The sequence below is a fragment of the Meles meles genome, chromosome 2 (genome assembly GCF_922984935.1).
Source record: "Meles meles chromosome 2, mMelMel3.1 paternal haplotype, whole genome shotgun sequence".
NCBI classification, from domain to species: Eukaryota; Metazoa; Chordata; class Mammalia; order Carnivora; family Mustelidae; genus Meles; species Meles meles.
In genome coordinates this window covers 166644061-166660816 of record NC_060067.1, presented here as the reverse complement: position 1 = coordinate 166660816, position 16756 = coordinate 166644061, and the positions used below count along the sequence as shown (strand labels likewise).

The window sequence follows — 16756 nt, the reverse complement described above, 5'->3', positions numbered from 1 at the left end:
ACTCTCCAGGCCAAGCCTCTCCGATGAGCCCTACAGCCTCTCGCTCTCAACATCACCAGCCAGCTTATTTTTTAATGGTACCCATACCAATTCCTAAAATTTTCCATGTTGGGCATCATCTTTTCTTGTCTTTGGATAGCTGCTGAAGAGGCCTCTGCATATTCCATTCTAAAATTCATGGGCTCTATTACAGTCCTCTCCCTGCATACTGCCTCTCAGAAGCTAGAGGAAACAGACCACACTCTCCTTAGGGACCTCCTCCGGCCGAGTGAACCCAAACCCACAAAGAGAAGCTAGTCACAAGCACACATACCCACTGTAGAGACCCTGCTCCATTCCAGTCCCCTGCCCTCCCCTCCACCTTGAGAAAGTCCTGAGTTGGGCACCTGAGAGCTCTCGGGGGGTCTTGCTCCCTGGTACCCCCCCTCCCCTCCAAGGGCCTAGAATGTGTTGTCCCCTACCCCCCCACAGGCTTGGATCCCGACGAGGTTCTCCCACAAGAAGAGGGAACACACACGTGTATGAAGAATGAGTGGGGCGTGTCATCCCCAGGGACACAAAGCCATAGGGAAAACCAGACCGCCATCAAAATCCAGGAAACCTGTACATACGGAGATGTTGACAAAGGTTGAATGTTAACAGTATATTTAGAGAAAAAAATAGCTTACAAAACAGCATGCACCACATGCTTTTTGTTAAAATATGTGTATGCGTATTTTAAAAGTCTGGAAGTGTATTTTCTCCAAAACGTTTGCCATGGCTTATTTCAGGGTGTTAGAGTTGAAGATGATCTCTACTTTTTTTACTATGCCTATCTTGCCTGAACGATGTGTTATAGTCAACACATATCACTTTTATAATCAGCAAAAATGGTACAGTGAATTCCATTTTAAAAATTAGGGGAAAAAAGAGAGAAAGGCAAGGGGAGGACCCCTACTGGATCCATGACCCATTCTCCTCACTGGGCCCCAAGAGCCAGGAGATCTGCATCACACCTGCTCAGAAGGAACCTGCAAAGCCCATCCAACTTGACACTCATCTGAGGTCTGATGAGGGGCCTCAAGCCTCTGCTTGGTGCCTCTGAAGATGGGGAACTCACTACCTAAAAAAGCAGCCCATCCCAGTTTGCAGCAAGGTCTCACACAGTCCAGTAACAACAAAGGGCAGAACTAGGCCTGCAGCAATATTAGGATTTAGTATGACTCCTAATCCAGGACCCTTCTCACCTGATTCTGTTTCTTCCACTACTAAGCAACAAGTTCGGAAACGCCTGAGTCTGCTGGAATTAGGACGAACAGTGGGAGCCTGGGAGGGGCTCAGGGAGACCCTCTCTGCTCTGTGTCTCCCCAGGGCATCTCACACACATGTGTGCACACACATACACACAGACTCACACACAGACATGCATGCACACACACACATGCACACTCACTCTCTGCTCTCCACCTGTGGCACCTTCTGCTGCTCCAAGCAGGACATTTCTCCCTGCCCGAAAAAACCATGCCCAGTCCTGCTTCTCCCTCCTGCCCCCTCCCCAGGAAGCTTCTGCCCCCCCGGGGCATCCTGCCCTCCCTTCCTCCCAGCCGCAGGACCCTGACTCCACACCACCTCTTCTGTGGTTCTTCAAGACGCAGGGCTCCCCTCCTCTGAACGCCTACGGCAAGCAACTTAATCCTTACATCACTTAATTAAGTGGGGCCTCCTCTTCGTATTTAAGGTTTTCACACATGTGAGTCTTGTCTCCCCAAATGAGCTTATAAGCTCTTTGAAGGAACTAATGTTTACGTCGTGCCTATGTGCCAGGCCCCAAGCTCACTGCTCTTCCTGCCTTACTTCCCTTAATCCCATAATCTCGATCCCCAGCCCGGCCTCCCACATACACAAACTCTTCACTGGATTTCCACCTGCTTCCAACAACAGGTTTGAAACCCAGATGCCCTCCCTCTCTGCCTAGACCTCCTCTTCTTCCTCTCGTCTCTCAGGTGCTGCTTTCACCAATCTGCAGACATCCGGACCAGAGACCATGGCATCAATCTGGACCCTCCCTCCCTCCGGTCCCGGTCCTCTAAGTCTCCTGCAAGTGACCTCTGAAGGTCTCCAAAGCCCGTCTCTGATCCGGCCCCTCCACACTAGACCTCGGCCCCGGCCTAATCTCAGGGCCCATCACAATGTAGTCCCAGCACGGCTGTCTCCAGCCTCACTCTCCTCAGACTGCTGTGTACACAGTAGCCCAAGAAATCTTTCCGAAAACCCCAGGATCATGTCATTCTCTTGCTTAAAATACTTCACAATTTCCCACTGTCTTCTGGAGGAAATCAAACCGCGCTTCCACGGGGCCGCCACTTAGTAACGCATACATTCTCTCTGCAAGGACCGGAGGCCTGCCTCCCCACGCAAGCCTATCCTTCCCTCATCCTCGGCTCAGCTATCCCCTCAAAGCTGCCTTCCGCGAGGCCTGGCCCTCACAGCCAGTACCAGGGTGGGCCTGCGGTTCACGTGAGCATCCTGGGCGCCCAGCACCCACCGGAGCCCCGCTGACTGGTTACCAAGCCTCAGCATGGTGTCATCACGCTACTGCCCTTATCTTGATGAGGAACACAGAGGCTCCATGATGTTGAAGAAACCACCCAAGCTCACACGACTGCCGAGGTGGGGATCTGAAGCCAGGACTGTGGCTCCAGGGGCTTCGTTCCGCCCTTTGGAGAATACATCTGGGAAGTCTTTGCTCGAGCCAGTCACAGTGCTCAGACAGCCCCCACCATGGGCCAAGCACTGGAGAAGGGCACACTCAGAAAGACCCCCTCCAGACTAAAGCCAGGCACCATGTGCAAGGCGGTCTATGCAGAGCTACCCCCAATTTCCCTACTGCTGCATAATGAAGAGTGAGTATCTTATTCTTCCGTCAGACCCAACTCTGTGTCCTGCTTCTACTCTAGGTGAGTTCACCAACGGTTGGTTATCAGCTTCCTCACCTCCGAGATGCTGGGAGAGCAGGGCCATCAGCATGAGGGCTGGGAGTCTTCCGTAAGAGCCCCCAAAGGGCCCTGAGGGGGACAGCCAGCTCCCAGATACCAGGAAGAAGAAGGAAAGGGCTGCCTCTGCGCTGGGGATACCACCCCAAGAGGACAAAGCACAAATCCTGGCTGACCACGGAAAGTCCCGTCCCACCCCCTGAACACCACGGAGAGGACTGCCCAGGCAGGTGGCCCCAGGGGCTCCTCTCAAACACTCCTCAGTGTCATGGTGTATGCCTCCTGGCTGAAGAAGCTGAAAAAGCAAGGCCCCTTGGGCAGCCCCGGGCTGTCTTCTCTGGGAGGATGGGTCGTGTCCGTTGATCAGAAAAGCGTGGGGCTTAACAAAAGATCTCTTCTGATGTTTTAAGGACCCTTTCAGTCATGGTTAGAAAACCTGAGTCAATGGAAGCCATATCATGGCTCCTCAGAGCCCAGAGAGGACACGGAAGGTGGGGATGTTCAGGGTTCTAATCACAGTGCAGTGTATGGGTCAGCATCAGAGACCATCAGGCAAATGGGGCCCACACCATGGGCTCTCCCCAGGGCTGAGAAGCCTCAGAATCGCAGACTCCCTCTGGCCAAGGGTGTGGCCCCAGGCCCTGCAGAGTATGATGGTGGAGCGACTGGGAGTGCCCATGGGGCAAGTGACCCCCCCCATACTTCTCAAAGCCAAGCCAGTGGGTAGGTGCCCCTTGGCTGAACAGACAGATGAGCAACTTCTCCATGCCGCACATGTTTGCTCTCCTTAAGGAGCTATCCCAGGAAGCTCTGACCAGCCGATTGATGAATGTTTCCTTAGCTCTGATCAAGTTTTCATAATCTCCTCTTCCCCCAAATTGCTAGAAGAAGTCACTAGTGCCTTCCAGTTTCCCAAATCCAATGAGGAGCTATGTGTCTGTCCTCATCCTTCTAGACCTTTCTAGACCTCACCTTTCTGGATCTTTCATCTGGCACAGACATCTACTCCCTCTTTCTCAAAAGTCTCCTTCTGACCCCTGGGGCACCATAGTACCACCACCAACCCCTCACCAGGCACTTACAGGTGCCAGGCACATTCTCAGTGCCTCTGTCCAGGCCAGCCTCTCCCTAGGAGACCCTGCCCATTGCCCTGGCCTTGAATACCAGAAATATGCTAATGACCCCCAGAATTTATAACCCCTGTCAAGCTCCAGATAGGAATGTCTCAAAGGCATCTCAAAATTAACATGCCCAAAACGGAATCCCTGATTTATCTCCCTGTCCAAGCCTTTGCCATCTCAGAAAATGGCACGATCACACAGCAAGCTGCTCAAGCCAGAAGGCAGCAGGTTATCCTTGAATTCCCTCATCTCCTCACTCCCACATCAAGGTATACCATTTCCATCTCCAAAATACCTCACATTTGCCCACTTACCTCCCCACTCACGGTCACCTCCTGGCCCAAGCAGCCATCACCTCTGGTCTGGTGATACCAGGATAACTTCTTCCCGGGCTCTCTGAGGCCACTCTTGCCTCCTCCCTCGGCTCTCCGCACAGTAACCGGAGTAATCTTTTCATATCATGATTTTAGTAATGTCACTAGTGGCTTCAAAGCTTCCTTCTAATTGTGCTCAGAAAACATCCAAATTCCTTGTTATAAAACAAATATGTCATGGGATATCACATACAGCACGAGGAACAGAGTCAATAATATTGTAATAACACTTATCACGGCAAGCGCTGCATAACGTATAGAATTGTCAAATCACTGTCACGTTCCCAAAAACAATGTAACACTGTACGTCAACTATACTTCAATCTGCAACAAAATCCAAACTCCTTGCCGTGGCCTGCGAGGCCCTGCATGACCCAGCCCTGCCTCCCTCCTCCCACCTCCCCGCACTCCTCTCTCCCAGGTGCCCTCTGCTCCAGCCCCGCCAGCCTCCTGTCATTCCCCCGCAATGCCAAGCCCCCTCCCTCCTCCAAACTTCTGCACAGGCTATTCTCTGTGTGAAATGTTCTCTCCCATCTGTCTTACCTCTGGCTGCTCCATGCTTCAGGTCTCGGCTTAAATGTCATCTCCTCAGATAAACTTTTCCTGACCCCTGACCAAGTAGTTCCCCACTTCCTTCCCCATTATCCTCTATTTCTATATCTGCTCACTTTGCAAACTTTTCCTCCAACCTCCACCATCAGACTATATACTCCGGCGGGGGCAGGGACCATCTCTACTATGTTCTCCAGTAAGGACCTAATGTCTAGCACAGGGCCGGGCCCCTAGTAAATATTTGTTAAATAAACAAGTCAACGCCGTAGTAATATAAGAATGTAAGAAACCAGAGACCTCACTGGGAAGATAAAGTGTTAAAGGAAAGTCATGTGATCGCTGCCCCATGAAGGATACAGACTAGTTCAAGAAAGCATCAGTAGAAGATATAGCTAGGAGATGAGGACCAAGCAGGGCTATGAATGAACGATAAGTCTTCATGCCTTAGATTGAATGTTCATGTCCCTCCAAACTGATGTGTTAAAATCCGGATCCCCACTGTGATGGCATTTGGAGGGGATTCTGTCATGAGGGTAGAATCCCATGATGGAATGTGTGTCTTTATATAAAAAGGAGGAACATTGGATCTCTCTCTGAGTGCACATTCCAAAGGAAGCCGCATGAGGACATGACCCCAAAGAGGGCCCTCTCCAAGAACCTAACCATGGCGGTACCCTGATCTCAGACCGCTAGCCTCCAGAACTGTGAGAAAGAGATGTCTGCTGTTTCCGCCCCCCAGGCTGTGGTACTCTGTTCCGGCAGCAGCAGACTGAGACGCTAATGAGCAAAGCAGGAGAGCGCCCGCATCAACGAGTGCAAGTGGAAATAACCAAGGAGCCAGTAAATGGAGCAAGACAGGGGCAGCCAAAGTGTGCACTGGTCCTATGCCAGCAAACACACACACAACTGGAGTTTGATTCCTCTGGTGTGACCAAACCTGGGCTCCTCAAGAGGGAGCCTCAGCTCAGCAGGGGGTATGTCACCACATCTCTGCGGGGTGGGAGCTTTATGGAGCCCAGATGCCTGGACAGCAAGCAAGCCTGGAGGGGAAAGGGGAAAAGGGAAAGGTACTCGGGTCCCAGCCATGCTCCGTGGGCAGAGCCGGAAGATGTAGACTAGACACGCAGGTGGCAGCTTCTCGCCCTGTTTATTTTCCCAGAGCCTTCAGCACAATAATGTTCAACATTCCAGCTGGGTCTCAAGGCCCACAGGAAATTCCAAGAGGAGTCATTTGGGCATCCTTGGCCCACAGCCCAGGGGCAAGCAGGACCCCTACTGAGGTCAGCCACCGGGACCAGGGCAAGAACGGGGTCCCCGGTGGGAAGATGGGTTTTGGGGTTGCCTGCAAGGCTGAAGATCCTAATGCTGCCCACGTAAGAAGTCTCCCTCCACTGGCAAGGAAGATGGTGACCTCTCTACCCCACAGCACTCCTGGGCACAGCTTTCCTCTGGGATAAGACAGGAATTTTCAGTGCTGAGCTCTGCTCAAGACCAGGCAGGCCCCTAAGCCAGGATCGGGTGGGTGTGGCTCCTCTCCACAAGGGTTGCTCTCAGTGTAACCAAAGTGACCCAGGGAAGACCCGGTAGGCAGCAGAGCAGAACTGTGATGGCAAGAGAACTGGCAGGAACTCGTAAGTGCCTAAGGGCAAAGACGTCCGCCTACTTCACTAACTCTCTAATCCCCGTACAAGACCTGGCCCACAGTGGGGAAATCAATAAATAGCTGTCAAATGAACAAAGGAATGTCCCTGCAACCCCCACTCCTCTGCTCCGAGTGACCCACTGGGCCCAGGCCTGCTGGCCGGAATCCATCAGGGCAGCCATTTTCTCCCTCCAGTGCCCGTGGCTGGCATCTTGGATCAGTCACTCCAGTCCTCCAGGGAGCCCGTCCAAGTTGGCCATCCAGAGAAGGCAGAGGTTTGTAAGCTTTGAGAGATCAAGAAACCCTCTGTGGATCTCATGAAAGCCACACATTTCTCTCTGGAACACACATGCAAGACTTTGTATATGATTTCAAGATATTCAAGACCTTCTCCTCTGAGAGAAGGGAAGGCTTGGAAGCCCCAGAGCCCACACGCCCCCTGCAAATAATCATGTGCTGCTATTTAGAGATAACCCACTAAAAACATCAGCCAACGGATTATTCTATAAAGAGTCCAGAGGATGCTGAGGAACCACTCCAGGGAGCCAAGAATCAAATGCGGACGTGTCCATATACACCGCCTACAGGCACCAGACATGCCCAAACTGAGCAAGAGGGCGAGCTTGCTGTAAGGACTCCTCCCCAATCCCTGTGGACAGCCTTGGTGGAGGGGACCCCAAGCCCTCTACCTTCAGCAGTCCTCCTGGACAAGGACAGTGGCCACTGCATGGAGAGACCTAGGCAGCTCCGGGCTGGAGTCTATTTATACACATCCTCAGCCCCCGGAGGTGAAATTACAGCCCGGGATGTGGCACAGCGCCAGCACCGAGTTATTTATGTCCTCTCCGTAGACCAAGAGGAACAGGGCATTTCAGAGAGCCTCTTCCAAACAAGGCCTGAAAGAGACACCGTTTACAGGACAACAGACTCATCCTCCCCACAGCTTCCCAGCCACACATACCCCGCCCCCATGCGCTCACACACGCCCAATCCAGGCCATCCTTACAGTGAAGGTAAGCGGAGAGTAGCAATCAAAAGATTGTGTTTAAAGAAAAAAAAAAAAGTAGGTCATGGCCCTTAGCGGGGCTGGGGCGAGAGAGAGAATTGAGCCAAATTCCATGGATTCATTCCAAGAGATTCTCCAGGCTTTTCAGACTCCATATCAGAACACTGTAAAAGGAAAAGCCTCTCCTGGTCTGACGTTTACAGCTCTAGAGGCTCACGGGATAGGAACCAGACAAAGGCTAGAGACAGGGTATGCAACTTCTGGGCCATTTGGAACCTTGGTTAGAGTAGGAAGCTTCCACACTGATCCTGGTCCAAAGAACCAAGGGAGGACCCTGAAATGCCTCCCATTACCGCCAGGCCTGCAAGGAGATGTCCTTGTTTAACCAAAGGCTTCTTTAAACCCCAACGCCTTGTGGTTACCGACATTTCATAAGACGGCACAGCAAAGTCTGTTAAATATCACCCTGGGGAGGGACAAGGCCTGCCTCTGGGTAGAGGCTCTGCCTCCCTAGAGCAGACCAACAGGCCTGCTTTAACATAGTGCCCGGTGAGGTGGGCTCTGGCAGAGCTGCCCCCCAGGAATGCTGGGCCAATGTTCCCCCAGCATAGCTGGGCCTGCTCCCCCATGTTCCTTGGCAATACAGTGAAGGGGGCCAGCCAGGCTTGGGTGCACAGCCCTGGAGCCCAGGGCAGGTTCTGAGAGATGCCTCCAGGCAAGGGTCTCATTCCCAAAGAGTCAGCTCAAAGAAGCTTCCCCATGACCCCCATCGAAGCCAGCTTTGTCCATTAACGTATCCAGGAAAGGAAGGCTTGGAGTCTCCACTTCCTGACCCAGACACCCCAGCACTGGGCTCTCCCATTTCATGGTAAAGATTGCCACCTGTTGTGTCCACCCTGGAGGACACAAACCTAAAAGGACCCAGTGCCAGGAAGGGAAAGGAGGGTTCTCCTCCCTGGATATGGCGGAAAATGAAGCCTGGGCTGCCTCTTCTCTACATGCCGCCCCCCAAGTCACCCATCCCCTCCTAGGCTCCTCCATGGACATGGGGAAAGCGTCCATGGGTCAGTAAGTCAGGCTTGCAGGTGCCTGGAAAAACAATCAGCTCCTCTCCTTGCAGGCCTGCCCCTGAGTCCTTCAAATCTGCCCTCCCAGATCCTCTGCCCCGAGGAGGTGTCTCTGCCGTGTCCTCTTGTGCCGAGAGCTCATCTCTCCAGATATAGAACCTCGAGAACAGCAGAGGCAGTGGGAGAAGGCTGCCCCAGCAGACTGACTCACAGACCTGGAGGGGTCCCTGGAGACAGGTGAGCATCCCTCTGTGATCAGTAAAGACAAGGAGGGCATAAGGCGTGAAACGGCCCATCCAGGACCACCCGGGAGATCAAGGGCAGATCCTGCAGCTTGAGGGTGTCCATGACGACCACTTCTGTCCACCACCATCACTCTGTCTCACCCGAGGGCACCATTCCCACCCTGCCTCAAGCCTCGATGCTGACCGGTAAAGCTGCCCAGAGGACGCCTGCCCAGACCAGAACAATGTTCCAGGCCCTCCTCCGACCCTGTCCTTCCACTCGCAGGACCACACTTTACAACCATTCACGGCTGGGGGCTGGGCAGGGAGGGGTGGAGGAATGACCTGGTTCTAGACCAGGAGCTCATCCTGTCACACCCTGGAGTACCTATAACATATCCTTGACCCGGTTCAAACATGCAGAGACTGCACTGTCCGTGGGTCCCACGGTGCCTGCTGTCTCTCAGTTTATGTCCTGAAGCACAGTCTCCCCCACCCGGCTCAGTGTCTCTCGGACACCATCAGGCTTTAGTTCCAGGGACGCCTCATTCCTGACCCTCCCAAAGCTTAAGGCTGTTGAAACAGCCCCTGCTTCTATGATGTGAGGCTTACTCCCCAAACTCTTGTTCCTGGCTTCCCCCGCCCCTAGGAAAACAAATGAAAAGCCCCTCTGGCTCTTCAAAGGACCCAGAGTTTCTGTGAGCCTGAAATCACCCTGCTCTAAAGTCTCCCCTCTCACGCAAGGCCGCAGACCCCTGGGAGCCACACATGTCGTCCTTCCATAACAGAGGACTCATGAAGGGGGTCCCGGGACTCCTCTGTTACCACTCCTCCTGGAGACGGCTGCGGGGGACTTGCCCACTGGCCACAGTTTCCCCAGCCCATAAGCAGGCACAGGGGGCCTTGGCCTGTCACTGGCCTGTTGCTCCCGGGCTCAGACTCAGCAGCGCTCTGGCTCCCTCCCAGGCCCAGCTCCTTCCTGGCCTATCTGTCACTGCACATACACTGTGTGAGGTCGCTGGCAGGTCATGTTAGCACCTAGAACAAGGGAATCCATCTCCTTCTGAGAACCACGATGCTCCTTTCCATCATGTTTTGGGACTCATGGGGCCCATCAAGGCCCTGCTCTATCCCAATCCACCGGGCTCTGAGCCCCAGTTCAGCGACCACTAGGCCGGCGGCATTCACTCCTGACCTCCTTGGTAGGGCCCTCACTTTCTTCTTCTAACCATGCTCCTGTTGTATGCATAGTTTCATTTCTTTTCTTTTTCAAGATTGATTTATTTATTTTAAGATTTTATTTATTTATATGACAGACAGAGATCACAAGTATGCAGAGAGGCAGGCAGAGAGAAAGGAGGAAGCAGGCTCCCCGCTGAACAGAGAGCCCGATGCGGGGCTCAATCCCATGACCCTGGGATCATGACCTGAGCTGAAGGCAGAGGCTTTAATCCACTGAGCCACCCAGGCGCCCCTGATTTATTTATTTTAGAGAGGGAAAGAGAGAGAGTGTGTGTGTGTGTGTGAGCAGGGGGAGGGAGAGAGGGAAAGGGAGAAAGAATCCCCAGGCTAACTCCCTGCTGAGCACGGAGCCCGATGTGGGCTTGATCCCAGGACCCTGAGACGTGACCTGAGCTCAAATCACTAGATAGCAGCCAAATGGACGGAGCCACTCAAGTGCCCTGCATAGTTTGTTTTAAATGGCCTCAATCAGTGTCTATAGGTGATAAGGCCTATTTTTTTAAGGAAGCAAGAGAGAAAGGCCCACCTCCTTCACAGCTCTCCAGAGCCTCGGACTCAACAACTTGTTTTCCAAAGCCAGCCAGCAACCCCCCTTCATCCAACATGGCCCCCGCACTCCCCTGGTACAAAGAGGCCTCCCTTCCCTCTGCAGCCTCTGCCTCAGTACTCCACTTGTGCCTCCTGCCAGGCCAGACCAACCACAACTGGCTTCTACCCTCCACTCACACACTCACTCACTCACACAGATTCACACACTCCCTCACACATACATACCACACACATACACTTTCCTAAACTCTCACACTCTCACAGACACTCCCTCTCAAGTCCACTCACACCATACATGCACATACACACCATGAGGCATCACATCGCAGTCACTCCCTCCCTCAGGAACCCCCTTCTCTTCTGCTATCTGGGCCACTCTTCCCTGGCTGTCCTTCTACATGTGAGCCTCCCTGTCACAAGCCCCCCATCCTCTGTCCCTCCCTGAAGAACCTGTGTGTCCAGCAGAACTCTGACTCACTATCCACACCAATGGCTTCTCTTATCTTCAGGCCTCTCCAGCCTAGACTCCCTCTTCGGCTCCAACAACACACCCTGCACCATTCCACCCACTGCTAGAGCTCTAACCACCAATGAGGTGTCCAACAGCTCCCAAACCCACTTCTCCACTCCAGCCGCTTTACCAGGCATGCCCCCAAACATAGCCAAGGGAATGGCAACAGACCTCTAGGCACCACAAACGCTGCATATCCAACCCCCGCCCCCCCCCACACACACACACTGAATGGCTCCTTCATCCCATAGTTACTTGATGAAGAAACATGGTGGTCATCATTCATTTATCCATTCCAGTGATGTTTGTGGAGTGCTCACCATGTGCCAGGCTCTCTGTGTAGGATGAGGTGTGGCGTAAACAAAACAGAAATGACTTGTGCCCCCAGGAAACGAACATTCACCCACTCACCCAGTCCTGTCAAGTCTACTCACCAATCATATCTGAAATGGTACGCTTCTCTCCGCTCCCACAGCTGCCGGCACACCAGCGTCCAGCACATCGTGAGCAAACTTCTGTTTCTCCAGCAGCCCCACTTGTGGCCTCCCCAGCCCACTGCCCTCACCGCGTGCACCCACCATCTGCAGCGCCCCATAAGGCCAGGCTCTCCCCTACAGCCTCTGCACATGCTTTTCCAGCCAACAACACTCCAGGGCTTCCTCCTTCTCATTTTTCAAGTTTCAGCTCAAGACCCCCTTCCCTGGGCCCCAGGCTGAGGCAGATGTCCCTCCCTGATGCTGCTCATAGGAGAGCCTACAGCCATCACGTCTTTGCACTGGGACAGCTGCCTTGTCCATCCTCCCTTCCAGACTGGCTGTTTCTCTCAGAGCACAACGTTCGCCTCTGCAGGCCCTGAGAACGGAGTGCTGGTTGCAACAGGAGCTAGATAAACACTTAAGAGCAAGCATAGAAGACAGAAGAACTGTGCTGGAGCACATTTCCACTCACCGGAACGACAACCGAAAAAACCTTCCCATCATTAGGCTACCTACACTTACTAAGCATTTCCTCTAAGCCAGGCTCTGTGCGAAGCTTGGGGCACACATCCCATCACCTAATCTTCGCAAGGACCCTGTGATATGGGCATTGTTAGTCCTGTTTACAGGTGAAGGAGAGCCGACAGGAGAAAGGTTTACACCTTGCTCCCAGTCACACAGCGAGGGAGCAGAAAGTCAAACCCGGGCAGTCAGACTCAGACCCGCACTCCAGGGCCACACCAGCCTGGCTCAGCCTGCCGTTAGGAGGGAGCTACATCTGTGATGTAGAAGAGCCCCTTCCTGATGGCCACACCACATCCCGGGGACATGAGGTGGGGACTCCCTTCAGAGGTGGGACCGAAATCACTGAAGGTGCCTCCTTAGTCCAGGCTCTAGGGGTGTCTGATTTGAAATTCTACGCTCCTTGGCTGGTTCACCTTGGTTTCGCACGGTGCTAAGCACGCGCTGAGCACGGAGCCAGCAGACACAGCACAAGCCCGCACGCCAATGAATGAACGAATGAATGAGTGGCCGGCAGTTTGGTCTGCACGAGTCCGCGTCCCCAGGGTCGCCCAAGCGCGGAGTCCCGACCCGCGGCGGCGCGCTTACCGGCACAGGTGGTCCGTCCGGCAGACGCTGCGGAGGTCCAGGCAGTTGGGCTTCTCCTTGTCCTCGTACGAGCAGCTGGGCAGGATGGTCTGGCGGCGGCGCTCGGCGCACGCCTGGTCCTGGCAGGAGCAGAAGAGCATGCGGTAGGTGTACTCGCTGGGCACACGGTCGAAGAACTGGCGCAGGGCCTTGTGGCACTTGCGGCGGTTGCAGCGCTCGGCGGGCGAGATCTCGCGGTTGCAGATGGAGATGTAGGAGGAGCGCAGCTTCTTGCAGTTGTCGTTCAGGTTGCAGGCCTTGGCGGCGTCCAGGCAGTGGTTGCTCTTGGCACTGACCGCGGGGTCTGCTCCTGTCCCTGGAGGGGGAGGGGAGAGCAGGTCACAGGCCGGCCGGGGGACGGAGGCCCACAGCCACCTGCTCCCTGGGGACACCTCCCAGCAGTCATGATGCCCTTCGCCTCAGTCTCCTCATCTGTGAAGTGGGGACACCTAACAGGCAGCTAGAATCAAATGAATGACTAAAGGGGTCCACCACACGCTTACGACAGCCCCTGGTACAGAGCAATTGTACCTGTGGGGAGCTCTGATGAGGACTGTTCATTCTCTCTTGTTTAAAACTTACAACTAGGAGCACCTGGGGGGCTCAGTGGGTTAAGCCTCTGCCTTCGGCTCAGGTCAAGATCCCTGGATCCTGGGATCGAGCCCCGCATCGAGCTCTCTGCTCAGCAGAGAGCCTGCTTCTCCCTCTCCCTCTGCCTGCTTCTCCCCCTACTTGTGCTCTCTCTCTAGCTCTCTGTCAAATAAATAAATAAAATCTTTAAAAAAAAAAAAAGTATCACAACCAAAATGGCAAGCAACTAGGGGTTCGCAGTCCTGTTCACAAACGCAGGTAACAGAAAATAAAGTGACTGGCTCTAGTCCGTACAACCGAACAGCAGCTGAGGCAGGACGGGCCCCCAGGCCCCCAAGCATCCAGCAGCTGCACATTTGAGCAGGCTTCTGGTTGGGGTCCTGCAGGCATTCAGGGAGGGACAGTTCCCATCACGTGATCTCCAGCAGCCACCACCACCATCAGGACCACCAGGACCACTGAAACTATCCCTACACGTTTCAGAAGGCCCCAAGGCAGGGGTGCTGCAGGGGCCAGTTGGTCCAGAGGACCATTACAAAGGATGGTGCTGGTGGGAGTCCAGCGGGACGAGGGAGAGGCTAAAGGCCAGCTCGGACTATAACACGGCCGAGTGCATAGCCAGCCAAAGGGTAGGCACGCTGGATATGGTGACTTCGGCATCGGTGCCGCGCCCTTGAGTTTGGTATCACTGCCCGTGCAGTGGAGCGTCTCGGACATGAAGCAGGATTCTCGGGAATTCCCAGGCTCGCTCTGTGGTGGCTACCCTATCCCACAGGTCTCAGCTCTTCTAAGGACCAGCTGCCCCTCCCCTGCCAGCCGACCTCCACCCACAGAGGGCCTCTGGGCCATCCTAATGACAGACAGAGGAGGGAGGAGGGAATCCAGTCCGTGCGTGCCCACCTGAGATGTTCGGACAGAGCCAGACGGCAGATCACCTAACCCTACCTCTTGATTTCGCAGATGAGGAAACTGAGGTGCTAAGTGGGCAAGGGCTTGGCTCGCATCACCCAGCACACTGGGAGTAAACCAGAGCAGGGACCCAGGCGTGCCAGCACTGTGGACACCATCGGCTTAGCTTTCAGGGTGAGGAAAAAGGAAAAGGGTGAGCTGCACCTTTTTCATTTGTTCTGCATCCACCCAATAAAGTCTTGCCAATACTTAGCACCACCCCTGTTGTGGTGTTGGGAAGGACGCAGGGTGAGGGAGGCTGACAGCATGCCCCTCTCCACACAACCCCCACCCCGTCCTGGCCAGCATAGGTGCCTGAGCATTCCAGCATTCCTAGTGCTCAGGTCTCTGGTCATTAAAGATCTACCACATCCCCCTCTGCACGCCCTCTCTCTGCTCGGTGCTGTCAGACACAGATGTGCAAGGGCTGGTCCCAACTCTCGAAGGGCTCACAACTCTAGCTAGGAAACCAAGAGACAGAATGGCGTAGCATAGTGGTTAAGACTGGGTGTTCTAGACCTGAGCCATCTTCACTGCGTCCGCATAGCCCTGCTCTGTGGCTTTGGACAAGTGACTAAATCTTCCTTGGCCTCAGTCTACAAAAGAGTACCTCCCACATAGCATTGCTGTGAGCATGAATGAGCTCATTTTTTTCTCTTGCCTGCATGGTAAACTTGCCCTGTCTGTGAGATCATCCCCATCGGCTCTTACACCACCGGTCTTTAAGGGAAAAAAAGCCTCCTTGTGACCACCACACCCACCGTTAAGGTACCACCTTATTTTTCTGCTTCCTTGAAAGCAAAACCCCTCAAAGGAGTTGTCCATACCAACAGTCTCTTTCTCCCCTCCTGGTCTCACTTGGACCCACTGCAGCCTGGCATTGGCCTCCCACTCTTGCCAGTGGTCAGGGATCCTGGGCCTTCCTCTTCCTCAGCCCATCAGGACACTAGACACAGCCAATGGCCCCCTCCGGCCCCCTTTCCTCACATCCGTCCCCTCTCTGCTGGTCTTCCTGTACTCACCTGAGCAGCCTTCGGCCCTCTCCTCTAGGGTTCAGCCCCCTCTTCTCTCTGTGTGCCCACTCCCTGGGACCCTCATGGCTTGTCCCCACCCAGATCTCCCCCCAGAACCCAGATCTGTATGTCCAACTACTTGCTTGCCCTCTCTACCTGAAAGGCTGACACCCACATCTCAAACTTAATCAAACCTACGTGTTCCCCATGAGGCTGTTCCCCAGGCCCAGTCCTCCTCATCCCTCTGAAAACAACTCACCCTCCCGGTAGCTCAGGCGAAAATCTTAGTACATCCATAACTCCTCTCACATTCACACACCACGTCTGAAAAACCAGGCAGTTTCACCTCCAAAATACAGGCAGAATGCAAGCATTTCTCACCACTGCAACTGCTCCCACCACTCTACAAGCCATCCTCACCGCATGCTGGCAAGAGCTTCGGTTCCTCATCTCCCTGCTCTGCCCTTGTGCCCATCCCATTCCCTGCCTCAAAGCAATCTTCTCATCACATTTGGAGTGAACCTTCTAGAATCCAAAGCAGAGAGATAATGTTCCTGGACCCCAACGCTTCTAGTGGCTTCCCTTCTCACTCAGGGTATGGCCTTCAAGGCTTTATATCTGTGCTGTCCAATATGGTAGCTGCTAGCCACACGTGGCCATGGAACCTGAAATGTGGCTAACCCAAAATGAGAGGTCCACACCAGATTTTGAAAATATCCACAGGTTTTTAAGACTTGATAAGAAAAAAATATATATAATAATGTAAAGCATTTCATTAATAATTTTTTAGTTTGACTACACAGTAAAGCAATAATATTCTGGAAATACCTTAAACAAATATATTGTCCAAATTAATTTTACTTGCTTCTTTTTACTTTTTTAATGCGGCTACTAGAAAACCCAGAATTATATAGGTGACTCATATTTCTGTTAGCCTGCACTGTTCTAGATGACCTCACCTCCTACTCCTCCTGGTCACGTCCTCCATTCTAGCCACAAGGCAGAATGCTCTTCCTGGACTTGCTCTTCCTGGACTGTGCCCTGACCTCAGGGCCTTTGCACTTGTTTCCTCCTCCTAGAAAGCTCTCCACCATCACCTTTCCTCATTTCTTTCAGGTCTCTGTTCAAATGCTACCTTATCTGTGAATCCTTCTGGACCACACTATACATAATAAGAAACCACTCCCCTTACCCCTGCTCTGATCTCTTTTTCCCACAACTCATCACTGTCTACCACAGTATATGCTTCCTTAGTCATTTGTTTGTGTCAAATACAAACTCCATAAAAGCAGGGGCTTTACTGGTTATACTCACTGCCG

General features: G+C 53.4%; 1 protein-coding gene across 2 annotated transcripts in view; it reads right to left on the bottom strand.

Annotated features, from left to right (window-relative positions):
• The window catches only part of GFRA2 (GDNF family receptor alpha 2), an 84179-nt gene that overhangs the window by 38870 nt on the left and 28553 nt on the right, over nucleotides 1-16756 (bottom strand). For both annotated transcript variants that reach the window (XM_045985348.1, XM_045985339.1), the window contains exon 4: nucleotides 12847-13201. In XM_045985348.1, the coding sequence (XP_045841304.1) occupies nucleotides 12847-13201 (355 nt within the window). The remainder of the gene's footprint in view (nucleotides 1-12846; nucleotides 13202-16756) is intronic.